Here is a 26,924-nt window from a genome sequence, read left to right as displayed (position 1 = left end):
GAGAAAAGGTCCACAACTCTGACTGCAACTCTGACTCAGCTCCCAGTGACAGCACCAGTGCTCTGTATGTATTCACACACTGAAGAACCAGCTGTAAATACTGGTGGTATATGTTGTCAGAATCGATGGCAATAGAGCCAAGTGCTGAGAGACAGTTCTGCTGCCCTAGCTGGAACTGAATTTACCTTTCTTCTCACTAGAAATAACATTGATAAAAAAGAGAAAAGGACTCAAAGGGAAATTCAGCACAAAACTCTGGGAAAAGTGAAATGATCAGAGAAATCCAGGTCTTCATCCTTCAGAGAAATCAAGAGATGTATGTCAGGTACCAACTGGTACAGCCCTTGATAGTAAAGCCACCCACAATACTAATACTAAACTGTCAACAGCATCAGGCTTCTCACAGCCCACAATGCAAAGGTCTTTCTTTTCTGACCCTGTAAAGATGCATTTCCACAGGATTAATGAGAATAATTTACCTAATCATAGTAAATAACATCCATTACTAAGATAATTTGAGTCAAAAAAAAAAAAAAAGTCTTTCTGAAGTCATCGCAGTCCTTCCGCCTCAGCCTACTGCCATGAAATAAAGTCCTCCACACTTCAAGGAAAAGGAAGTTTAGCAACCTCAGTTAATGATACTAAAAAGACAACTTTAAAGCAAAATAATGGAGTAAATCCAGCTAGGCAAAAGGGAAAAATACATTTGTGTTTTGCTGGTGCATGAAGAACTGAAACAAGGGAAGGAAAGACAAATGAGCTTTCATGTAAAGCCACTGATGTCAGCATTGTGTGCTGATCGTGCATGCCACAGCTTTTAAAGGAAGATGTGCAGCTTCACACATGTAGCAAGCAAAGTCCCAAGAGCAAATTCAACTCAGTATGTTTTGTAAATAGATGTCCACACACCAACACCTTTCAAAATATATGACATACAGGAAAGCAAAAGAAGGATAGGCTGAGACCAAGGAAAGGACAGAATGAACACTATAGAAGTTACCTGAAAGAAAAAAAAAAAAAGACTTTCTAAAGCCACAAGAGAGAATAGGACAGATACATTTAATATTTTTTCCACACAATCCTAAGAACGGCAAGACAGAAGTTAAGAAATTCCAGTATTAATTTGATATAAAGTCACCCTACAGAGAAAAAGACAAAACATGGTAGCCTGTGTGCCAAAGATAAGAAATACGGCAACATTGCTGTGAATTTCTACAGCATGAGGAATTCAGCATTTACCACCACACCAAGTAAAGGCATTTGCAAAATGTGAATTGAAATCCATTTCCCAGCATAGACAGTATTCTCTATTACAGCACAAAATCCTGGAGGACAGATTTGAACTGACCATGACTGCACTTGAACACATTTTGAAACTAACCCCACTGTCACCAGTAGCGGGTTGAAGACAGAAGAAAAGCCTTATATGCAGGCCAGCATGCAGAAAGAGGTCTTATTCTCAACATTATGTTCCTCTGCAAGTGCCTCCTCTCTGTGGTGCCACCTAACCTGTAACATTATTTCACAATAAGAAATAACATCTCTTCAGCTTCAATTCCTCCTTTAATTATAAAATAATTACAGTTTCAGCATTTCAAAAATCTTAAGCTACAGTTTTCACAAATAAAGTCTTACAACATTCCATATTATGAAATTAATAAAATACTTAATACAAAATTTAAAGGAACCCCTGCAGTGGTATGTTTATCCTCTTTTAATAGTCTTTCCCCTTGCATAGAGTTCTACAATTTTCAACATGCTAGCAACAGCCTGGGAAATTTTGGAAGAGTGATCATTAACTTTAAATACGTAAGGTAATAACATTATAAAGGAAAAGGAATGAGCACACTCTGCCTTTAACAAGGCTCATTTCACACTCAGTATAGAAAATAATATCACTCCAAAGCAATGATATCAGTGATAAAATGTCAAAGTCATGCTGACATGCATTCATCTGATACCTGTGCCTAAATCAATCATGTCAAGATATTTTTTTTCCCCCAAAGGTTAAGAAAATAAACTAGTACCAGATAACGGCAATGTTTTGCAAAATAAAAGGCTAGAGACAAATTACAGGAAGCCTGCAATGGCCAGGTGCTTTGGACTGCAGCTCCATGAGAGCCCTGTGCTTCTGGGCATCTGGGGCTGGCACATGGGACTGCTGCTATAAACAGTGGTCCTACAAAGAAAGAAACTTGTCCACCAATCCCCAGATACTGGATTCAACAGGGAAAAATGCATGTCAGGAACTACATATGCTGTAGGATTCAGGCATTGTGTAAAACTCCCTCTCTATAAGCAAGATGGGAGTACTGGTACTGAACAGGACACGATAATTACACGATTGAAGTGAGGAATCTCTTGCATCAAAATACAGGGGTTCAAAGTGCTCTGCAATCAAGTCAAGTTACCACAAAACTCAACGGGATTAAGTCATGAATGAATACCCACTGGTCTTATAAGCATGTCTATGTCTAAGTGAATTCACCTTGAAAACTCAACTCAAAAAAACAAAGGTTACATGACCGCAGATAACTCAAAAGATAAGTGTAGAAAAGCAGAGCCTTCAGTGTGAGGAGTGTTTACAGAGTCTGCATCTGCCTTACTCTACATGCAGTCCCAACTGACTCCAAGCAATACCAAGAACTATTTATCACCCCCTTCACAACATCCTGCACTGCTAAAATACACCAGTCTTCTTGCCTTCTGAAGAATTAGCACTGAAATTATTGCTTCAAAAGATAGTCTGGCCTCCTCCACAGGCATATTGGTCATTGATAGGCACCTCAGCAGTATTCAAAACCTTCTCCTTGTCACCTATGTGTCACCGATAGCAGCTAGATGGGAAAAACAAACCCTTCCTGCTGGTTTGTTTGATAACAAGCAGTTTTAAACTGAATCAGTGGAAATCAGAAAAACCTGCAGTCAGTAGTATCTCACTATTTGCTTAGTTGTGAGACAGTTCTGTAGTGAAACACCATTTTGCTGCAACACTTCAAAGTATAAATAATAATGAATCCTCCCTATTGCACGGAAAAAAAGAAAAGGCTCATGTGGACTTCATCTCTGTGTGAAGCTCTAGCAGCTGTCTCACATTAACATGCTTAAACACAAACAGTTACAATATAGATGTAAAATTACAAATGTTGAATTAATTTTAAGCTAGCATATACTTGATATAAGCCCTTTTTTCAGCAAGCATCAGCATCCCATAAATCTCAGCTACTGTTGAGGTCTTGGTCCTTATTTTCTTTGGCTGGGTAGTATCTAAGCAGATCTATTTTCCCTCTCTTTCAGGCTTTAATCACTCAGTAAAGTAACTATTATTATTTTGTCTATTGGGGTAACCTGTCCACAGTTACATGCTACTTTTATCAAACTCGAAAGGTCACACAGCAGTCATTTTGTGCGCAACCAGATAATGTCATGTGAACAACTGTATTTGGATCTTTTAATGTAAACAAGTGTAATGAGACTTTATGAATTTTGTGGGAAACTTGCAGATATTTCCTTACCATACATTTGGTACCCATAAAAGCCCTAAACTAACCACACTGACAAAATGAAAACCTCTTTCTCCCCTCTGACAGGGCAAGTTTCCTTTGATGTGTATCAACACCAAACATGAGCGAACACACTTTTCGGAGTACTGAGAAAATGTTGCCGTCTGAACACTTTAAACCTTTTTGCTTGGCTACCAAGAAGAGTGGTTTCCTTCATGGTGGTTTCTGTGACAAAGACAAATGAAGGGGCGGTAGCCAGCCTGAGATGTTCAGTCCCAGTGCTAAAAACTAAGAAGGAGTAATGAGAAGAAGTGTTCATTAGTAACATGCTACAAAGCTATAACTAACAACCTGAGCTTTTAGAATAACTACAAGCTAAAACTCTTCCTTGTTCTTCAGTTATATCATCTTACCTTTCAAAACTCTTTTGAGAAGAGTCTCCTTTGGAGCACACCATATTAAGCTCTCCATTTATTCAACTCGTCTATCTACTTCTCATCTGTAATACCACCTCTCAATTCCTGAGGAAGCCAAAATAAGAGACTTGACAAGAACTGCCTCCAAGTCGACACAGGAATTGCCAAAAAGCAGAATTCCTCCCGTCTGGGAACACTATTGCCATAAACACCTTACAGGGCTTACTGGGCTTGCACTGAGGTGGTTTCAGAGCTCTTTTCAGAAAATCGTAAAACATCTCTGCTCTTCCTCTCCACAAAGCCCTTGGGTAAAGTTAAATGTAAATGCTTATATGCTGCTAACATCCCTCTCTGCTATCAAATATAAGAGCCCTATTTCCTAGTTATCCACAACATGAATAAGATTCACGCTTGCATACCAGACAGCTGGATGAACCCTAGCAATGCTAGGATAGCGTTGGTTGAAAAATAAGAGTTAAAATAAAAATACCACCCTTCTAGTATCATCCACACCAAAAGTAATCTCCTCACACAACATTAGGCTGCCAGTTTTGATATTTACCTGAATTTATAATTCTTCCCAAACACTCAAAAGGCCAGACTTACTAAAAGGGTCCCATTCCTGTCACACTTGCACTCGATCAAAGACAAAATTTATCACCTTTAGGCCTCACCACTTCAGCTGCAACTGAGCAAATAACTCCACACACTACTACAAGTCCTGTGCAAGCTCTAACCAAATCCAAGTACAGCAAGACATTTGCTCAGTAGCCACAATCACTTAAACCTCTTCTCGATTTGTTCATTTGATTAACTTTCCATTAAATAACAGGTCAAGTTGAAGGTTCTCATTCTTATCTTCAGACCTCTTCATTGCAATTAAAGTTCAGCTACCAGAAAAATTGCTCGTAGAAAATGACAGAACCATCAGTCTAACTTTACACATCTAAATGCTTGCTTCCCCCCTCTCACCCCATGCCTAATGGGCACTAAAATAATGAGAACCTTTCCAGAAGGGATGAGGACAACAACAAACCTTAGATTTACCAAAAACAGAAAACAAAGCCTTTTTCCTTAAACCTCCCTGGTAACGCCAATAGCTGAAATGAAATCCCCACCCCTGCCTCTATTATAAGAATCTGGTCAGTGGTGGCAAAAGAAAAATTTTCCCTTGAAAAATATTTAATTTCTTTCAGATGATTTTTCTAACTTTTATTTTCAATAATACAAACACCAAAGTAGCTGTTCAATAGGAAGAATCCACAGTTGCAGGTCAGTTACGTCCCATGTCACAAGGATGAGGTCCCCAGATTCTGGAGAATCTGGAGGACACGCAGTGATAGCACAGGTACATCAACAAGGAGGTGGGAAAGAAAGGAAAGAGAATTACTGAATAGAAGTTGCAGCCAAAGAAGAATACTGCTATTTGAGGCCTAAAGAAAAGGTGTTGCCAAAATCCAGAACAGGAAGATGGGTATCTGATGAAATGTTGAGGAGGATTCTCACATTTTAGCATCATTTATCCTATACTATCATAGAAACTGAGAATAGTTTGAGTTGGAAAGGACCTAAAGATCATTGTATTCTAACCCCTTTATCTGCCTATGAAGTTCACATAGTCTTAGAGACAGATATAAACTTTTAAAGCCAGATTGAACACAGTCATAAGGAAAGGTTAAAGCTTTATTATTATTTATTACTTCATCACACCAAAGGTCAGAAGTGCATCTTTTCAGCATAGTGATTTGTACAAGCTAAGTATACATCTAACTACTAAATGAAAATATCACAAGTGTGTTGTAATAGTATTTTTATAGTATTGTTATTAGTACTTAGGAAAAAGTGTTTTTCTTACGATGACAAATAAAAATAGTACGTTGACAAGTTTTATAAATTAGAGTTAATATGCTCCTTCTCTGCTCATTAACGTTACACAACAGTGTCTCATTTTCACATATTAATAGCTCCTATGTCTATGTTATCTGGTAGCTAACAGTCCAAGGGACTGAATACTGAGGTGGCACCACAGCTCTGTCATGTGCCACAAATATTTTACTCCTGAGAAGAAGCAGGTCTGGTGTACTGGCCCTGGAGTTTGACAACTCTGGTTGCTTTTGTCCCAGAAGATAACACTCCTTCCTTACTCTAGGCTTCTAGTGCCAGCATGGAAAAAGTACTTTTCATGGTTTGTTTCAAGTTCTGCCCTGTGGAGTGTTTTCCCCTCCATGAAATCCACATTTGCTTTTGTCATGTAGCCTCAATAACAAAGTTACACATGAAAACACATCTACACACCTATTCAATTTCTGTGTAGCTAGAGATGAGTATAAGCAACCATGTTAACAGCCATCAGCCAGCTCCAGAGAATAATATCCAGGAAGGTGGAGACAATAAGGTGTTTTTTTTTTTTGGGGGGTGGGGCATCAAGTGTCCACCCCCCTTCCTTTCTCCTCCAAGCAGCCAGGTTTCTTGCTGTCTAAGGACAATGAATGCAAGCCTCATGGAAGCATGTGAGCCTTCTCAAGAGAAACTAAGCAGCAGCTGTTAAATTTCACATTCTCCTTTGAGCCCTGATTTCACGGTGAGGAGTCAGTATCCTGTTTTCCAAAGAAAGCGGGTGGCTGGTTTCTTTTTCACAATAGGACCTGACCTGCTGGTTCTGGAGCTCCTCAGATGAAGGCATTTGGACACACTACAGCTGCTACACTCCGGAAGAAAGCAAATTTCATTCTGTAATAAAATACTGCCCGTGGTCATTGTAGAAATATAAAAATGCATGGCTTCAAATTTGTTTTAGGATGGTTGTTGAGGAATTGTAAGATACATGGGCTATCTACACAGCTGGAGTGGAATCTCCCAGCAATTAAGACACTTGGAAATTTGAAGGTTACTGTGAACTACAATGCTCTCTTCAGGTTTTTCTATACTTGTTGAAATAGTACTTCCACAGACTTTGGGCTTTGATTCTTGTGTTAAACGTCCTTGAACACAGTGAAATCAAGCTGCACTTCTTGTATGTACATATCTAAAGACAGGCTGTAAAAAACCTGAAAATTTAGGTAACATAACTCTTTACAATATCACAGAAATGGAGAGAAGAATTAACAATAGGAAAATTGATAGAGCAGAAAACCTTACAAAGGTTACTCAAAATTATAAAGATTTTATGCTGCAATACCAATGCAAATAGTGCTGGCAAATTCCAGAAATAAAAGGAAACCTAAATGCCAAACCCAAGCATACTTAATTTTGATGTTTTCCATGGCTGATATCACTGTAGTCAATGGGACAGATTAAACTGCTATATGACTACACTATTCAAATTTATACTTAAATAAACAAGAATAGTACTATTATGACAGACAACAAAGAACAAGTCACGATAGAATTAAAACTGGTCTTCATCTTCCTACCTAAGGCCTAGGTTATTATGTAATTACACTAAATCTAATTGTCCTTAAATGTCTCAGTAGAGCCCTCAGTACAAGGCATTTTCAAGTGAATTAAGACAGGAAAAGAAGTTTGTCTTTCACTCTGACACCTTGGACAGTGTTGTCCGATAAGGGTTATCAACAGCTTTGACGGAAGATACTTGTTCTGTCCTCAACAAATTCAGATGACACTAACAAAGAAAATGAAGAATAATGGCAGTAAGAGGAACAAATGGCTGAGAAATCATCCCAGAGTATCTATTTTCACCTCTTTTTTTTTTTTTTAAAAAAAAAAAAAAAAAAAAAAACAGTTTAAGCTTCCAACTTGAATGGACAAGGAATCCAGAATTAGGACTGTGCTTCACAATTACTAAACTCAAAGTAGAGAAGCACCATGGCCAGGAATACAAGAGAACTTAAATTTTGACATAATATGGCAACACTGATAGAACTGGAGTAGTATGACGGTTAATGTAATAAGCTCTGACATTTTAAGAAGTTCTCCAACACGTGTCAGCAATTCTCTGCAGGAACAAAACAGATTGACCGCTATCCTGGGTAACACTGTTTGGGATTTACCAACCACATTGCAGAAAGACAAGAAAGAAAAACGAATAGTCTTTGGTTGACTTAATTAGAAAAAGAAAAACCCTGCCACACACCAAAAATGCATCATGACAGGACTAACTGTTCTGCATTTGTCACGTTGATGTTACTATGTGTTCCTGACTGCTAAAGCATGGAATGCAAATGTTGCTGACAAACATAAAAGCTTTTTCAAGAATCTACTGCCATCTGTAACATTGAAAGCATGTTTTTTCATATGAGAAAGTTCTTTAGCAGCACAGAAAGCAAGTCACCATTCTGGCTTATGATATGAAAATTTATAATGTAATTCTATTGAGCTGATGAATGTTAGAACACAAAAGTTTAACACGAACAATTAAAAAGAAACCCCACGTAAGTAAAAATCTCTGTATAATTGGAAACACTATTCTATCAAAATCAGACTTCACAGTTCATGTATCTTCCAGTTCACTACGGTGTCACTTACAACATGAAGGGTTTCATGGGATAAAGCACACAGTGTAGCACTACGTGCCTTTTCTTAGTGACTTTGGGAGAAAGTATTCTTTCCAGACAGAATGCATGAGACAAATGTAATAATTTGAAACAGCTTCAGCTGCAAAACAAAGAAGAAAAATAAACTAGTCACATGGTCAAAGCACAGAAATACAACATATCTTGATAAAATTTTAAAAATACAGAAGAATAAACAAAACAAGCGTTTCTGGTTTGTGCAGAGAACTGGCAGCAATGAAATCCTACCCTGATTTAAGCACAGTCACAATCCCTCTGACTGCTCAGTACTGGCTTACCTGAAAGCACGTCTGCCTCAATAACATTTGTGTGCTTCATGTTCCATCTTTCAGTGAGCTTGTAGGCAGAAAGCATTACACTGGTCTGGATGCAAGTCAGAGCTGAACTCCAGAATTGGTAGGTGAAGTGGGAAAGGTAACTAAGTAGTATTTTTAATTCCCTTTGTTACAAACATTAGTGCCAATGGGTGGGGTGGGTGTCTTTTCATATAACTCCCAAGGAAAATAGTGATATCCAAAATTTACCAGGTGTTCCATTTCAAATATCTGCTAGACTTCTAAAAGTTCTCTAGGTACTACCTCTACAGACAGGCAGAAGTACAACTTTTTCCAGGCAGGCTAACCACAACCTGGCATTTACATATAAAGAGGACTTTCCAATCAAATAATATAGCTTATGAATGGTGGAATATTTGCCCTGTTCCATTTAGTATTACATTAATTATAACGCTTTGCTGCAATGATCCCTTTAACATAATCTGATCATTTTAAGACAAGTAGATAATTACTGTATCTCAGTACCTCAAGAATACATTTCAGATGTTATCAAAATGGTTAAATAAAGACAGAAAGATTAAACAGATAACTACTGCTGCCACCTTGAACCCATCCATTTCCAAGACTAGAGCACACTGAAATACAATCCTTGCTAAAGGAAAAGAGTCTGTGAGACTTACAAATACTTTAAGCTACCCAATGTTTTCCCACATACACTTAACAAACTACACAACTTTACAGTTATCATACATCTAGTATGCTACCTCTGCTTACTCTAGCCTTAATTACAAGATACAGCTTTACATTTCCAGTAATCCATTTTTCCTGTCTACAGTGTATGACAACCAAAGAAAAACTAACACATAGCATAGAGGTCAGTGATATAAAACTCCACTAGATGACTAGGGAAGGCAGGAGGCAAATTACATGCTGAGCAGGTGAAATTTCTAGGGCGTGGGAATGAAGCCATTAATAATCTCTCCTGCAGAAATGAAATTAGGTAATTATCTTCTGAGTGTTACATCCCACTGCAGTGAATGCAGCTGAGGCTGTATCCTCCATGACTGCTAACACCTGGAAAAACCAATTAGATGCCAGAGTAACTCATTATCACTCCCAGCAAATGCCAGGGAGCTTCACCTCAGTGCTCCTGCATGGAGAAGTGTTCCTAAAGATATTCACAAATGTATTCCACTTCTACAACCTCATGGCAGGTCCCTCCTTGTCAACCACTGATGTTCAGCCTCCTCCATTTTGTATTGTATTAATTAATATATGATAATTAAATCAGGATTTCAGTATTAAAGAGGCCACTGGGGGAAATACACCAGCAGAAGTCACAGGGCAGGAGTGTAAATAAAGAAAACTGAAATTTCACAGTAACCTTTTCTTTATGAAACAAAACCTCGTGTTGCTGTCTTGGACTTTTCTTCCTCTTTCAACTTTCCTTTCTTAGGTTCTATTTCTGCATGGCAAATGCTATGTTTTGACTTTCTTATCCAGAAAAGTGTATCGTGAGAGTAATGTCACGACAATTAAGAACACCTTCAGGACTAAAAGTATTTTCCAAGCACAAGTCTAAACCTGTGATTGTGGAAAAAAGTCTGAATTGTACCTATCTCTAAGGATCAGGAAAAATCTTTACTTACAGATACCACTGTGCACAACCCCCTAAAGAAAATGGAAGATGAGTGCTTGTTTTCTGCCTCAGTCCCTGTGTGAGTGAGTTAATCACTGAGTTATTAGATAAGAAGAGAGAACACTTACACATTTACTTAAACTTCTTTGCTTTTTTTTGAAGGATCCAAAAAAAAAAAAAAAAAAGCTTTATTTCCAAACAAAGCCACTGTTTCATCCAGCCTGGAGCACCTTATTAATTTCATATTTAATCTGAAAGGGGGAAAAAGCAATAAAATACATTTCAGGTTTATTCAGACTGAAAGCGTGCATTAATTTTTCAGCTCAGACATGGTGGGATAAGATGTAAAGCACTGAACCAGGGTAAGTGTGATAAAAGAGCTAACAGAAGGCATGACTTTAGGGATGTGAAGCAGAGAAGATAATTACCTAATACTGCTACTACTTATTCTGCACTGCTGGTCTAAATGTCAAAACCATACTGATGACCCAGAAATTTCACCTAAAAGAACTTCTGATTGGTGATGCTGGAGTTACTAAAAACTGTTAAATTACTCCAAATCACATAGATTAAAAGAACAAATTAAAAATGGCTCTACCAAATTAATATTTGTATTTTACATTTTTGAATAATGTATCATATTAAGATCATCCGTAGTATCAATGCTCCAGCTACAGATGAAAATGCTGACAGCCTGCCAACCATCTAGAGATACAAAATCCTCCTGGAATTGTTAGAAATATGCATGATGTTCCCGAGACTTTATATCTGTGTTCTGTATTCCAGTTTGCAAGGAGGTCTCTAACGACTGCCCATATGAAGAGAAGATATACTGTTCACAGAAGCTGAATAATTCTAGGCTACTTATAGTTTAAAAAGTATTCCTGAAGCTCTCACATTTTAAACAAGAGTATCCACTTAACTTTAAAAGAAGCAGCAATACTACCACTTTGTTTTTAGAAAATAATTTGACAACTTAAAAAACTTAAATGGACAGATTACTGATAAGAAGTTTGAAAAAAAAATATCAAAAGAAGTTTGATAAAAAGCACATAAATATCTGAAAGGAAGAAGGTGTTTTGGATGTATATGGAATGAAATGGGGTTATCAGCTTGAAATCTAACTCAAGGAAGGGATTTTTTTAGCAGCAATAAACAAAAATAACCCCAAATGCCTATCATTTTATCAGCATGTCATCTGTATTTTTTTGTAACTCAGATGTTTACTACTTTAGAGGAAATCTCTTCTTTAAAATGGTTATACTCTTTTTCCATGCATTAATTGAAAATATTTTTTGACCACAGTTTGTTACCCAATGGAAATATGTATCAATCAGAAGTCTCACATACCTACACTCTAACATTACCTTGCCTTAAATGACCAAAACATGTCAAGCACACGAAATAGATATGATTGTGATGGTCTTCAAAAGATGCTGCTGCAACTTATGGTCAGCTTCTGTCTCACAGCTAGAATCTTCCTGCAGATGAGTAGTAAGTAGACCAGTACATTTAATGTTAATCACATTTAGCTTCACACCGTTTCAAAACCATGTGCAAATCCTTAGTAACACAACTTTTCTAGGTGAGCATCCTTCATTTTGACAGCTATATACAAAAGGAAAACACCCTTTTGCTCTGAAAGCTCGTCTGAATCTCAGGCAGTGTGCAGATATTCAGAATGTGAAACTCTTACAGCAGCATTCATCCCAGAGCTAAAATTCTTTTTTCAAGTGTTTTTCAAGGGTCTTCTTTTCTCCAACTTGGTACATGCAGCAGTGAAGTTATAAACAAAAGTAGGCTGAATTATAGCCACCAAAGACCTCTTATTCATTGCTGCACTGTACTTGGCAACCTTTAAGAACTTCACTGATGCAAGAGGAATAGAAGAACTAAGATGTTTATTCTCCCCAGTCACAATTTCTCATTTCTTGCTTTTTAGGGATGCATCTTATTTAATTGAGTAAATATTAATTCTGAAAGGGATTACAGCTATTCTAAATATTCAGAAGTCCTGAATTATCTAGAGCATTTTTAAAAGTAGGATAGGGAATATGAAAGATGACTGTATGCCTCTTGAGGCTTTCTGAAGGCTTCATTAACAATTCCACACAAGAAAAGCGTTTTTAGTAACTGCACAGTGACAATATCCACACTCTTTGTGACAGTTCAGGAATCTTCCCTGTAAACCACTCATGAACTTCGTCTGACATTCTGAATTTGTTTTATAAATAGTGTTGGTTTTTTTTTTTCATTTTTTTTTCTCATACACACCATTTCCAGTAAGAGTTTCCAACCATAACTCCCCAACCAGATAAAGTAACTGGCCATTGAAAATAACAATTGCTTCTCTGGCTGAGTGATTAAAGCCAGAAGTGAATTTTCTCCTGCTTGTCCACCAGGAGGAAGTGGAGAGAGCAAAGAATACCCAATCTAGAAATATTCACTAAGAGAGCGGCTAAAACACAAGCTTAGAAAAAGACTTGAAAGATGAGCATAGGGGGCAACCTCAGTAATTTTCAGACAAGAGAAAGAAGATGGGGTCTTTTTTAACTGGAGACATGTAAGATTCATGTGAGAAAAAAATGGGAGAGAAGCACAGTTACTGAAGAAAAGCCGGAAGCTGCAGAAGCCAAGAGGAGCTGGGCAGGATCCCAGCAGTCACATGAAAGATTTATGGTATCTCCAGAAGGTGCTTAGAGACCCCACGGAGGTCCAGATTCCAGGGGCTTAGAGAATGCATGGCCTAATGATATAAATCCCTAACATATCACCCAGTGAAGTGTCCCAGCAGAGAGGGAACTCTACCAGCAACCCCAGCTAACCCCTATTTTATTAAAAAAAAAAAAAAGGAAAAAGGAAAAAACACACACACACAAAACTAGAATGAATTCACATGTGAGTTTGTGAGCCAAGAGAAACATAGATGGTTAGTCCTTAGAGCAAGAAGATGAGATTTTAACAGCTGTAAAGTGTTGAGCTAATGCTCACGGGGTATGTTGCTTGGTGGATTTTTTCCCCATCATCACATGGAACAAAGCTCAGTATCTGCTATAGGCCTCCTCAGCCCTCGGGTTAGATTAGAAGATATCCAGAAAGAATTACAATGTTCTTAGAGAAAGCACATCACCAGGAATCATTTCTTTATGAGGACCTTTAGCTTCTCAGAGACTCACAAATCAATTAAAGTGAAAGATATTAGACATGAATACTTCAGACCATGTAATTATAACTTGAGTGTAAAATAAAGAGGGAAATAAACAACAGCCTGTATCTCAGTTTTACAGTGATAAGCAAGTAACATTAAAAATGGAAGGGACAGTTAAAGGCAAACAGACAAATACAGGGGTTTGGATATGGGGGAAGACTGGGACTTAAGTCAGTCAGGATAAAAATATGTAGATACTCCTAAACAGAAAAGAATGAGCAGAAATGGGTGTGCCAAGATGAGAAGCTAGCATACTGTTAAAATTGGCCACTGAGTGAGAGGTGAAGGAGTACCTTCCTCACTCTGATATCAGCAATTACCATAACTAATGGGAATCAAAATGTGGGAATGGAAGTTATACATATTGAAGTTAACATTAAATCCGTGTTCAGAATGAGAGGATCCGACCTAGAATTGTTAAAGAACTTACAAACAAAACTACAAGCTTGCAGCCAAAACTATTCTAGGTCTTAACGAATCCGCCTCTCTTGAAAATACCAAAAGGAGAGGCAACAGTGTAGAAAAGAAGAGCAAATGAATGTGGGCACTGCAGTCCTATCATGCTGACTAAAACAGATACAAACTTTAGAACAAGTTCTGAAGAATAAGGAGAAGATAAAATAAGTGGATAAAATACAACATTTTGCCAAGTATTTTGGTATCCTTTTGACAATGGATTTTCTAAACAAACTAAGCTTAATAGATTTAGTCAATCTGCATTTTGTGAAGCAACATCTCTTTCCATTTTTATTTAGTACAGACTCAGCTATTAGTCAAAAATCATATGGTTAGAAACCAGGTAAGAAGAAATGAAAACAAGATGGGAAGGAAAAGGGAAGTAACAAAGTACATTTTAAGTGGCCTCCAATTAGATATGATAGACATCAGAACCCTCCCAGGAACAGAAATGTTCTCCAAAATGGTGTTTCAACCGTTTCAACAAAAGAGTTTCAAAAACGTTAGGATAACATGTGTCCCATAACTGCAGTGTTCTGGAAATGCAACACATGTTCTGGTCTAAGTCCTGAATGTTGGCCTTGGTCCTCAACACAAACAGCTTCAGACAAACCTTTCAGAAAATGAAAAGCAGTTAGACTTTCAAAATGAGTGTTCCCTCTGCCAGCTCTTTTTCCCCTCCAAAGACACAGGCACAAATGGAGAATTAAAAAAAAAAAAAAAAAAAAAGGCAATTAGTGATTAGTTCCAAGAAAATTCAAACCTTACTTCTTTAATTGAAAATTACAAATCTAAGAGATTTGGCGGTTGATTTTTTCAATGAAAATAGAATGCAAAAGCAGCCTGCTATCAGAACAAAATCATTATAAGACTGCAGCACTGCCAAAATTATTGCTAAAGACATCAACTTCAAAGACAGCTAAAGAAAGAAAAGAAACAAATTCCAGGATATGGAATTTTACTTTAATAGTAACAAAAGGGAGAGAACAAACAAACAACAATAGAAGCCAAATATACATTTTCATCTTTCTTCTTTCTTTTTAAAACCAGAATGAAATGTCCCCTCTTAGCTCCTTTAAAAATTATATGGATGTAAATCTAAAAGGAAAAGAATTTTTGAAGTCATGAGTCTGTCTTCAACTGTAACCTTTGGGGAAAATCATTATTCCAGTGTCACTGGTGATGGAAGCACAGATTGTGTTAAAATATGTGACATTAAGAAAAAGTTCTGTGCTCAGGGAAAGTAGGTCATGTTTGTACTGCAGTTTATTTCGTCCCCTTGCTCCTACAGCACCATGAATACAGCTCTCTCTCTCTCCACCTTGGAGACACAGACACACATTAAATTAGCTGGGATTTTCAAAATTCAGAGAACCTGAAAAACCCCCAAAGAACAAGTCCTGGCTGATTTCATCGAGGCTTATGTTCCTAAGCTGCCTGCACACTTGTGCAACAAAGGCTCTTTTGAAAACAGCCTTCCAGCTCCCCACTGCCCCACAACTTCTGCAGCCATCAAGGGGCGCGAGGTTGTCGTACAGCATTACCATATGGTAGCATTTTACACTTACTTTGCACGGGCTTAGAGGTCTATGTAAAGCAGAAGGCAGGCAGGAATTACGGAGTTTGTTCATTTTTAAAAACACACATTGCTGATTTGTGCTGTGAGGTAAACAGCCAATCTTCCCCCTGAGCAAATGTTGCCCCATCCTATCACCCCAGCACAAGCTGGCGACTGGATTCTGACGAGGCTCCGAACACCAACTGCCACTTGGCACTAATGGTGCTAAAAAGCTACTCCAGGGCTACGCTAGAGTAACTACAATTGTAAGCAACAAATCTGAAATGCCTTTGGTGATTTCACCTCTCGAAATGCTATAAAATGATATTCTATTCATTGTCTTGATGAGCACGAGTAACAGTGCTGTGCACCAAATACACAGAACAGGAACCAAACTACTGGAAACAGAGCAAGCACTGAATTGGCATAATTCCAGTTACTGATCCCCTTCCCCCAAACTTACCTGTAATTTTTAAGGTTTAAATTCTGTGTTGATACATTCTTGAGATTAATAAATTTTCTAATACCACAGCAAAAAAACAACCTATCCATCACAAACTTAAGCACAATGTACAGCACAAGCATTAACAAGGTGATAATCCTTGTCTCAAAGAGCTTATTCTTCTCCATCTGACAGCATCTTCAGACAACTGAAAATCTTTTCGGAACAGAAATTCATGTTAAAGAACATGCTTTATCTTGTCCATTTCCACATAAGGGCACAACATCACTCCTACAGTAATATTATCAAGTGTTATAGTGGTAAAAGTACCAAACTGAAATGTAGTCAAGAAATTAGCTAATTAATAGAGGTGTATGGACTTTCTTACAGAATCAAACTGGATAAATGTCCAAAGAAATAGCCTATCAAAAGATAAACAGTACATCCCTATGTAAAAATAATTAGGTGTCTATATGAGAATGCTTAATACATAGCCCTACTTTTATATGGAAGCAGAGATGAAGATATCAATAAATCCTTGACTTTGATAACAATCTTTGAGAAAGCTTCTTTTCTACAAATGGTCGGTCTATTATCAAGGCAGTCATGGTGCAGAAGGCCAACTGGGAGAACAGGCTCCAATAAACGATTACTTTGGTATGACTGGCCATGAGTTCAGTATTTAAAGAAACTACAAAATATAGAAACTACAAAACATAAACAAATGTGTACTATAAAATTATATTTTCTGGGGTTTTACACATTAGGAAACAAAAGATGGTGTAGCATGTAACCCACCAGAGGCTGAGCGCAGGAGTCTCCAGCAGTTTCTCTGATTGGTGACATACATCCAGTTCCTTGGACGCTGCACTAAACCATATGTGTTTATTTATAATTGTAGAGAAAAAAACCACCAAGGCATACACAAGTTGTTTGTCTCACATATGTTCAGTCAGACGTTAGTTAAAAAAACTGCCCTTCCTGTTACCCCTTCCCCAGTACCAGATGTAGGTAGAAGCCAGTGGAAGTGGAGCAGACATAAGCATGACAAGCTAATTCCCTGCATGAGGGACATAGCTGAGGAAGGGGGAAGGGGAGACGAAAACACTACACAGGAGTCCCACAAGGTCAGTGCAGGAGATTGAGACATCTGTCAAGGCTGGAAGTCAGTACGTTTGCTTGTATTATAGCAGATATTGTTGTTACCACAACAGTTTTACTCTTAAAACAGTGCAGCCTGTGAGTGCAAGTAAATTGGCATGACAGCATCCTGATTTTTAAGTCGCATCCACAGGAATCAGACGCATTAAAGTCTGGCAGAAATGTAATACTTGTTTTCATTTAAGGAAAGGGAGGAGAGAAGACAGAACCTAGAGCTGCGTCTCTAATGCTGTGCTGTCAGTTACACAAGAGAAGTCCAGTTCTCAGCAAAGCAGTGTCTCAAAGTCCATAGATGTGACCCACTCTGGAGTAACTTCCGTATCAATGTGGAGTGGAGGAAAAGGGGCAGCAACAAATGCATCTTCCCTTAAAACATGTTCTGCTTACTCTCATGTCTCACCCATGAAGGGTTGAGGTGAGACAACTGTACATTTGGTGTGTACGGTAAATTTCACCCATGTAAAGAAAAGCCTGGATAACATTTTCTTTACACTGCCTGGTTTAAAAGGGACTGAGCAAGGAATGAGGATGATACAGATTCGGTACACAGAACAATTTCCCTGGTGATCCACATACTTTGGTACATACCTCCTGCATCTACCCTGAAAACCCTAACCTAGTAATCGCCAAGAGAAGGAGGCAGAGATTTTATACGACGCACCGCTGGCCAGCATATGGGTCCTTACGGGCACTCCTGCTGCATTACTGTGTGCTGGTGGTCACTGTGAATGCTGACAGTTACTGCATGTGGTCTCGTATGTGTTAAATAGGATGCAACTGTTTAAATTCCTGCACATTTATATATATATATATATATATATATATATATATATACACACATATACCATACATATACACATGTTTATGAGGAGAGGAGTTCTGTTGCTGAACCAAATACACCATTACTGGACATGATCTCCAGGTATGATGCAAATCCTTTGCAATTCTACATTCACCAGAGAAGAATGATTTCACTCAAGTGCCAATGAAATTAAAAAGCTCCTGATTTGCACAGGTTTAAAGAGAGGGGTCTCAAAGAGCTTAGAAATGACTGAATGAACTGTGATTTATAAAGTAATTTATTAAAAATCTACAGCAGTGTTCTTGCTCCTTACCATTTAACAGGGAACAGGGAGTAAGGTTTGCTCAAACAAACCCTATCATTAATGCATCACAGAACAAGTTTCTCCTATGCGCACACTGCACCAAATCCCATAAAACTCCTGAGTAGGTTCTAAATCAAACTCATGAATTTTAAAAGACAAATGCAGACTCTATAAATCATTCATGTTTTTTAAGCGTGCAATTAGAAGTTTGTTTTCAAGAATGAATAAAGCAGTGAAATAAAAATAAGGGCTTACTCTGTGATGTGTCAATCCTTTTGCCTGGCAAGCTGGACCTTAAGAGGTTGTGAACTCATATATTTCCCAATGTTTTAAAACCTTCCAGGAAAGACTAAGCCTTCTGCTTACCCAGCAATTTATGAAAATCTATATGGATGATAAACTGACGTTAATGTTTGATAAATGAATAGACAGGCCATACCCAGCCATTTACAGCTTATTTATAATTTGCTCGAGTGTGGCATAAAACAACTGCTGAAGTCAGCTCTTTGATTAAAGGTGAAAACCAGCAAAACCATTACCTTTGTGAAGGGGACTGCCTCCCATCGGAAACAGTAGCACACCAACCACTAACCCTGAAAGTCAGTGACTATGAAGGAACTTGCTGAATAACTAGAAACTAAAACAGCAAAAGTTTAAGGCTTCCACTTCCCACTTCTCATATCAGTGCATTGTTAGGATCTGTGCCTCCTGCACCTAAAGTGTGCAGCCTGTGCTTAAGACTGGCGCTGAATGGATAGGATCAAGAATTGGACTCTCCTTCCTACAAACTTTTCAGTTATTGTTCACAACTCTTTTACTATTATTAAAAAGCTAGAGAAGGGCACCAAAACTAGAATTCTGAAGCAAAAGAATATGTAAAACTCCTGTCAATTTAAAGCGAATTTAAAACAATCATTAAAATAATGTATTTTGCTTTCTGAATTTTTTCCTTTCCTCCATCTCCATACAGGAATCATCAGAATATTGCACAGTCAAATAGCCATTTATTAGTCTCCAGGCCCAGACCATCCATACTTGTGAAGCTACGTATTTTATAGATCAAATAAAGTTCAGGGCAGCCATGAAAACTGATTTTATTCTGCAAAGCTATTATAATCTACTGAGAATCTACTGAATGGCTTCTGGAGGGCAAAAGGATATCTGTTGTTAATTTATAGAAAAATAATTGCTTCAAAATCATATACCAAACAGATAAATCATGATATGGTGACTGCTGTCAGGCTTAATAATATAGTATTAATTAGATGGATGAATGAATGAATAGTGTTGCATCGTAATTAGAGGTGAGATGATTGATTTCTTCGCTGTAACTGTAGTTCAGCCTGGTTTTTGGTCTCTCTGTTGTCAATTACAGTAGCTTTAAAATGTATCAAACAAAACCTAACTCTTCCCTGCAGCTGAATTCTTTAAATCGGATACAGTGAAGCTAGACCTGGAAAGCTCAAGAAACTTAGAGATGCCCACTTGGCCTGAAAGAGGCTCTTCCAGCCTCTTTCTCTCTCACGTCTAATGAGGATGAGCCAGATTTTACAGCTCTTTATAGCCTAGTTTGTTGGCTTCATTTCTGTAACCGCAGTGTGGATTAAATGATCTAAAACCAAAAACCTTCAGAGAAAGGACAGTCCTTTCAGCTCCTCGCTTCAACATTCAGGGAAAGAAATGGAAGGAAAATGCAGGATGCAGGCTGTGCTGCTACCTGGTCAAGGGCCCAGTGAAAGATCATGGCTTCCAAGCCTCCATCACTTCAAGCAGAGATGTAGCCTTCATCCCTTTTCATCCTCTTTTCTTTCTTTTTATTTTGCAAAAGGCAGAGAAGAAATGAGGAACAGCTGCATGTTAAAATGTCCTTTTTAGAACCCTCTCCGTCTGGTAGCGCCTCTTGGAAATGTGTATTTCAAGTAAAAACAATTTATCTGAAATATACTAAGCACTTAAACAAAAATCAAAAACCAAGCATCCTTCTTATTATACCTTTAAATATTATTTTATAGAAACCCACAGGCCTTTCCCTAATCATGGACTAATTGCAAGTATACTTAGGTTAGCTTCTAGAGCTTTAAACAAAATCTTTCTTTGCTGTCATTGCATTTACAAACCCCTCACAAGCTCAGCACCAGAAGGACCGTCATTTTTAAATAAAAGGAACAGAGGAGCTCTAACCAGTGAGCTAAAACAGCCTCCTTAATGGACCAGAAAAGTGCAAGTTGTCATAACAGCGGAATGTACATAGGTCTTTATCATCTGACAGATAACATATGTTTTTTCTCCTCTTCTGTGCTGTCAGAAATCACTCAAAAGCCAATAAACATATTTTCTGATAAACCATGAAAGAAAATGAACTTAGAAAAAACTACTGACATGGCTGTCACTAATTCATGACAATTTATGTTCTCTTCAAGATGCAATTACAGGCTTGAAATGCATTATTATACTTTCCCTAAGAACTCATGTGCAGAATTAAGTGAGCTACACTTCTGCCACAGAGCACCTCACAAGCTCCAGCACACCCTTGCTGGGGAAGCAAGTTTAACCTACCAGTCCCAAACATATACAGAATGTGCCGTGCTGTGTAACACAAAATAAACACCTCCATTAAGTTTGAAATAGGAGTTCAGCTGAGAGCTGCAATAGCCACCAAATCTCTTTCTAACTCTAAGCTCTGCATAGCCCAATAAGGGAGAAATACTCATTTATGCAGGAGTCCCTGGAGGATACAAAGCAGAACTGTCACATTTCTGCTTCACCAAGGTAAAAGGTACAACCTAAGAAAAAGAGGTGCCAACCTGATATGCTGAATTATTTTCCTTTAAATCAAGTGTTAGCCTGCTGCATGAGAGACAAAGAAAATATATTGCTGCTTCGGGTAGGAGACTAAAATCCTGACAGACCTGGCAACTCAGTACTCTAATTTTGAGATAGATGTATTGTACTAGAGAGAACCATTTCAATGAGTATTACAAAGCACCGCAATCACCTAAAAAGCTCAAAAATGAAATTAGTAACGAGAATTTAACCTGTGCTATCAAGGCAGGTCAATGGGAAAACTTTATTCCTCAATTCATTACATTAGGAGTAAGAGAATGGCTCACAAGAGAGACACTAGGTCACACTCATCACCCTTAGGCCACAGAGGTGCAATCATCACAGAGGCATAAATCATCCTCTATTAAACCGGACTGAACTTGCCAAGCTGACTCCAAGGTGCACAGAAACAGGACATCATCATCATCATCACTCAGCTGTCCACAGGCTTTGCAATCACATTGCTCCATTAGACTGGGATGACAAGTATAGAAAGAAAAAATAAATAAATAAATAAATAAATAAAAATGAAGAAAGCCAGAGCTGCTCTCACTTTTTGTCCATCTTATCTCCTTTCTAGGTCATACTGAAGATCCACAGAAAACAGACTTGTATTATGTTGAATGTTCCCTTACCCAACCTGTACTGATTTGCATTTTACTTATGAAATAGCTCCAAAGGCTACAAGTTCAGAAGTGCTGCCACCTCAAAGACCATTCCCTTTCAGCAGGAACCACAAAACACACCCCTCGTTCACCCTGCAGCCCCTGTCCTTTGCTATGTGCCATAATGGTGACCACACTGTGCAAACTCAGCCTACTTCTCCTGCGCAAGACTTGATTCAATCACCAACGGTAATCATTAAATTTTAACAAAGGTGCATCTATCACAACCTTCTACAAGCCAGAAGTTCAGTAGCCAAAGACACAAAAATGTGATAAACTCTAATAACATCCTCAAAAATCTAGTTATACGTGTTTCACTGTATACCTGTATACTACTTTCCAATCTCCACTTCCACGTTGATCTTCCCTTTTCTTCATTAAGATTTTTTCCCATTTGTCTGCTCAGATTTCTGATCTCACCTGTGTTATTTTCTTCAGTGATGCGATCATTACATTGCCACGCTTCTTTCTATCTTAGCCAACATAAACAAACACCACTTATTGTTCAGGATGCAGATTCTCCTTTCCTGGGCAATCTGCACTGGAAGGGAGAGCCTTTTGCCAACACAGAAAATCCTGTCCCTATGCCTGGGAAACAGCAGTGGTTTCAGCAGCTGCTGAAACCTCTGTGTCCCCTACGTGCAGTGCAGTTAATTTCTCCAACCAGTGACTTTCTACAGAACAGCAGAAACCAGTGACAGACAGGCTTAAATGCAAGCTGACACACTTCATTTATCTACCCCATGAGATATTATCCCAAAGGCAAGGAGGCAGAAGGGAACAATAACCTAACTGATTATCACAGGCAGAGTAAAAGGCTTCACAGAAGGAAAGAAATCTCCCATTAACAGCATGCAGTGAAGAACACAAAGGAAAAAACTGCACAGCATTTTGTGGCTTTTGGTTTCAGGAGCAGTGATAACACATTCTGGGGTCACCCCCTCTTCATGCTAGCTCTGAAGTTCAAGAGCCAAGTGAGAGCCAGGACTCCTACCACAGATCCTGAAAGATGGCTTGGCCAAAATAAAACTATTTTCTTCATTCACAGCATGCAGAAGCTCCAAGAGCAATGAAAATGAAATCACCTGCTTTATGAGAGCTTTTCCTGCTTATGACAGGTGAATAGGATGAAAGCAGGGAAAATGGATTGGAAAAGGGTATTTTGAAAGGGGGTATGTTTAAGGATTAAACCTATTAAGCCTAGTGAGAAATGTGGGCATCACTCTGATGATACAGGATTAATCTGTATGCAGAAAGACCAGCTTCCTTCCCCGGCAGCCCAAGGGATGCTCATTTGTTATTCCTCCCACACTCTTGGTCACCTTTGGCGTTAATCTCGCAGGTCTGATCATCCACCCATGTAACATGCCTACTTTTTCCTACTCTCTAAGCAGGATCACGGCAGCCTGGTGATGTTTGCAAAACTCAGCACACCCTGGATGATACCCTTGCACATGGTGCTTTGACCTGCTAGAAAACCTACACCAAATAAACAGCAAACCCAAGCATTTTTATTTCTATTTTTTTCCCCGGGTCCTTCAAGCAGCGCCTGTCTGACCAAACCACAAGCACGAGCCGCTGAGTTTCAGCACCACGGACCGCAGGGGCCCCGTGCACCTGCCCCGCAGCCGGGTTCCTTTGTCTCTTTGGGATATGAGACACAAAGCTGAAGGCTTTCCAGTGTAGAAATTCTGAAATTTCCTTCCGAGCTAAAGGCAGAAGGGATATCTGGCAAAGCCTGGCCTTGAAAAACCTCCATTCAACCCCACTCACAAAAAAACAAAAGAAGGATTTTTGGTGGACAAAAGTGGACATTTTTTCTATTATCATGAATCATTTTCTGTAAAGGCAGGGTGAACTGATTCTCTTCATTATCAGAGAGAGCTCTGATAACATTACAAAGCCCCAGAAATGCTTTTTAATGTCAGGTTCCTCTGTGTCACACTTACCCTCTGCTGTAAAGTTCCCCTGTGTGCCACACTTACCCTCCGAGATGTGTGATCTTACTGATTTTACGCTGAGGACTCTCCCAAATCCTCCAAAGTGGGCAGCTTAATCAGGCTGTTTAACTGTGTAGGGCTTGGAGAGAGCTGGCACCTGAATCTCTCTGCAGATCCGAGCTTTTGTGCTCATTACCTGGGCTGCATCACGTTGCAGAGTGTGTAAGCGATGTTTCTATTTTAGGGCAGAAAACCTAAGGCCCTAAAACCAAGAAAATAAACACCCGAAGGCTGCGTAGGCTGTGACTTAGCCACCGCAGTGCACGGCTCCGCTGCTCCCATCCAGCCCGGACGGCCGGGGCGGCCGTCGGGGGGACGGGGCCGTCGGAGCGGGCTGGCCCTCGAGGGGACACGGCCGTCGGGGGGACGACACGGCCGTCGGGGCGGGCCGGCTGTCGGGGGCACGGGGCCGCGGTGGGGCCGGTGCCGTCGGGGGTGCCGGCGCCGCGGTGTCCCGCCCCGGGGCTCACCTGCAGCAGGCAGCGGCCGGGCGCGGCGTGCTCGGGGAGGCGGCCGCGGTAGACGCGGCGCTCGAAGCGGGGCTCGTTGTCGTTGGCGTCCTCCAGGCGGACGCTGAGGCGGGCGGAGGCGGAGCGGGGCGGGCGGCCGCCGTCGCGGGCCACCACCCGCAGCTCCAGCGCCGCCTGCCGCTCCCGGTCGAGGCGGGCGCGGGTGCTGACGGCTCCGCTCCGCGCGTCGATGCGCAGCAGCGCCAGGGCCGCGGGCGCTCCCTCGAGCGCGTAGCGCACCTCGGCGTTGGGCGAGCCCGGCTCGTCGGCGTCCGAGGCGCTGAGGCGCAGCACGGCCGTGCCGGGCGAGGCGGCCTCCGAGACGGCGGCGCGGTAGTGGGGCTGCGCGAAGGCGGGCGCCTCGTCGTTGAGGTCGGCGACGCGCAGCAGCAGCGGCTGCTCGGCGGAGAGCGGCGGAGCGCCGCCGTCGCGGGCCACCAGGCGCAGCTCGTAGAGGTCGCGGCGCTCCCGGTCGAGGGGCGCCGCCACGCAGAGGAAGAAGACGCCGGCGCCCGCCGGGCGCAGCGCGAAGGCGCCGTCGGCGCCGCGCAGGGCCAGCGCCACGCCGGGCTCGCCGCCCGCCTCGTCGGCGTCCGAGACGGAGACGCGGGCCACGTAGTCGCCCGGGCGCGCCCCCTCGGAGACCCGCGGGCCGCCGCTCTCGGTGAGGAAGAGCAGGCGGATGGCCGGCCGGTTGTCGTTGACGTCCAGCACGGCCACGGAGACGAGCGCGCTGGACACCTCGGGCTGCGCGCCGCCGTCCCGCGCCTCCACCACCAGGCGGTGCAGCGCCCGCGCCTCGCGGTCCAGCGGGCGGCGGAGCCGCAGCACGCCGCTGCGCTCCTCCACGGCGAAGTAGCCGTCGGGGTCGCTCTGCCGGCGGTTGATGGCGTAGCGCACCTCGCCGTTGGCGCCCAGGTCCGGGTCGGTGGCCAGCAGGCGGCACACGGCCGTGCCCGGCGCCGCGTCCTCCCGCAGGCGCGCCCGGTACTCGGCGCGGCTGAAGGCGGGCGCGTTGTCGTTCTCGTCCAGCACCCGCACGGCCACCCGCAGCCGGCCGCGGCGCCGCGGGCTGCCGCCGTCCCACGCCTCCACCACCAGCCGGTGCTCGGCCGCCCGCTCCCGGTCCAGCCGCCGCAGCAGCACCAGGTCCAGCGGCTCCGGCGGCGAGCCCGGCGCCGGGCGCCCGTAGCGCAGCGCGAAGAGCGGCGGCTCGCCGGCCGCCAGCAGCGCGTAGCCCTGCGTGCCGAAGCGGCCGGCGTCGGGGTCGCGGGCGGGCGGCAGGCGGAAGGCGGTGCCGGGGGGGCTCAGCTCCGACACGTCGAGCCGCAGGCGGTCCCTGGGGAAGCGCGGCGGGTGGTCGTTCACATCGGCCACCGCGATCTCCACCTGCACCACGTCGCCGCGCAGCGTGGCCGCCGCGAAGCTGTAGCGCGCCCGGCGCTCCCGGTCCAGCCGCCGCGCCGTGCGGATGATGCCGGTGTCGGGCTGCACGTGGAAGTCGGCCAGCAGCGCCGACTCGCCGCTGCCCTCCGACAGCAGGAAGCCCCCCGGCGGCAAGGAGCCCTCCGGCAGCCCGGCGCGGATGTCGCCCACCAGCGTGTCGGCCGGCAGCCCCTCGTCCACCGCCAGGCTCAGCTTGTAGCCCGGCGCCGCGCCGCCGCCGCCCGCCGCGCACAGCCACAGCCACAGCGGCACCAGCGCCCGCCCCGACGGGGCGGCCGGCGCCGGGGCTCCGCCGCCGCCTCGCCCCCCTCGGCCGCCCCGGCACCTGCCGCCGCCGCCGCCGCCCCGCCGCCGCCCGGCCATGCTCCGCCGCTGCGCCGGCAGGAGGAGAGCCGGCGAGCCTGCGAGGCGCTGCGAGGACGAGCGAGTGCGAGGGGGCGGGCAGGGCGGCTCCCCGCCGCCGCCGCCGCCGCCACCGCCCCGCGCAGCCCCCGCCCCGCCGCCCCCCGCCGCCCCCCGGCGCTCGGAGGGCCGGGGGGTGCTCGGGCAGGAGCGGGGCGCCCCGGGGAGCCGGGGCACGCAGGGGCACGGGGGAGAATTTAAATCGGACGGAAACCGGCAAGGAGAAGCGAGGTGTCTGTATTCGGCCAGGCTTTTTTCTGCTTTTTTCTCGCCTTAATGTTCGGGTCCTCGCTTTCTGGGCTCGCTCTTTACCCCAGCGTTAGGTCAGTGAATAGCGCTCGGCACGGCAGGGAAGCGCTTACCAGAAATAAGCTCTAAGGAGGAACTTGGGTCGGCTTGAGGGGGACCAGGATTTCGTTCCTTTTTCGGTATTCCTGACTCCCGTATCTGACTGGGAAGATTTAGTTTTTCTTCGGTGCCACCGAGAGTATACGGCATCATATAAATGCTAAGTACCAGACATCCATCTTCCCGTGAAAGCTACGTGCGATGCTTCAACAGTTACCTGCAGCCTCCTGCTGCTCCCGCTGCTCCCTTCCCAAACTCCATTTCCTCTTTCTCCTGCCGGCCAGTTGGAGAAAATCACATTCATCCTAGGGCAGACAAGTGAAATCGGGGCAAAGAAAATAAAGTGGCAGGAGGAGCTGCTGCAGGTTAAGTCCTCTGCTAAGGAGTGTGGGGCACTTGGGAGAGCAGTTCTTTTGTTCGTTGCCACCCTGAGAA

The 26,924-nt window shown here is 42.5% G+C and overlaps 1 protein-coding gene across 2 annotated transcripts in view; it reads right to left on the bottom strand.

Moving 5' to 3' along the window:
• The window catches only part of DCHS2 (dachsous cadherin-related 2), a 106,762-nt gene extending 80,645 nt beyond the window's left edge, over window positions 1-26,117 (bottom strand). Inside the window, exon 1 of one of the 2 annotated variants that reach the window (XM_027456632.2) lies at window positions 24,255-26,117. In XM_027456632.2, coding sequence (XP_027312433.2) covers window positions 24,255-26,102 — 1,848 coding nt within the window. In that variant the 5' untranslated portion in view covers window positions 26,103-26,117. Of the gene's footprint in view, window positions 1-8,729; window positions 9,678-24,254 lie in introns of those variants that run through there. The other variant, XM_038178743.2, reaches the window with a different exon arrangement.
• Window positions 26,118-26,924: the final 807 nt, after the last annotated feature.

The sequence above is a fragment of the Anas platyrhynchos genome, chromosome 4 (assembly GCF_047663525.1).
Source record: "Anas platyrhynchos isolate ZD024472 breed Pekin duck chromosome 4, IASCAAS_PekinDuck_T2T, whole genome shotgun sequence".
Lineage (NCBI taxonomy): Eukaryota > Metazoa > Chordata > Aves > Anseriformes > Anatidae > Anas > Anas platyrhynchos.
The sequence above is the reverse complement of the archived record's forward strand: the minus strand, read 5'-3'. Positions and strand labels throughout refer to the sequence as shown.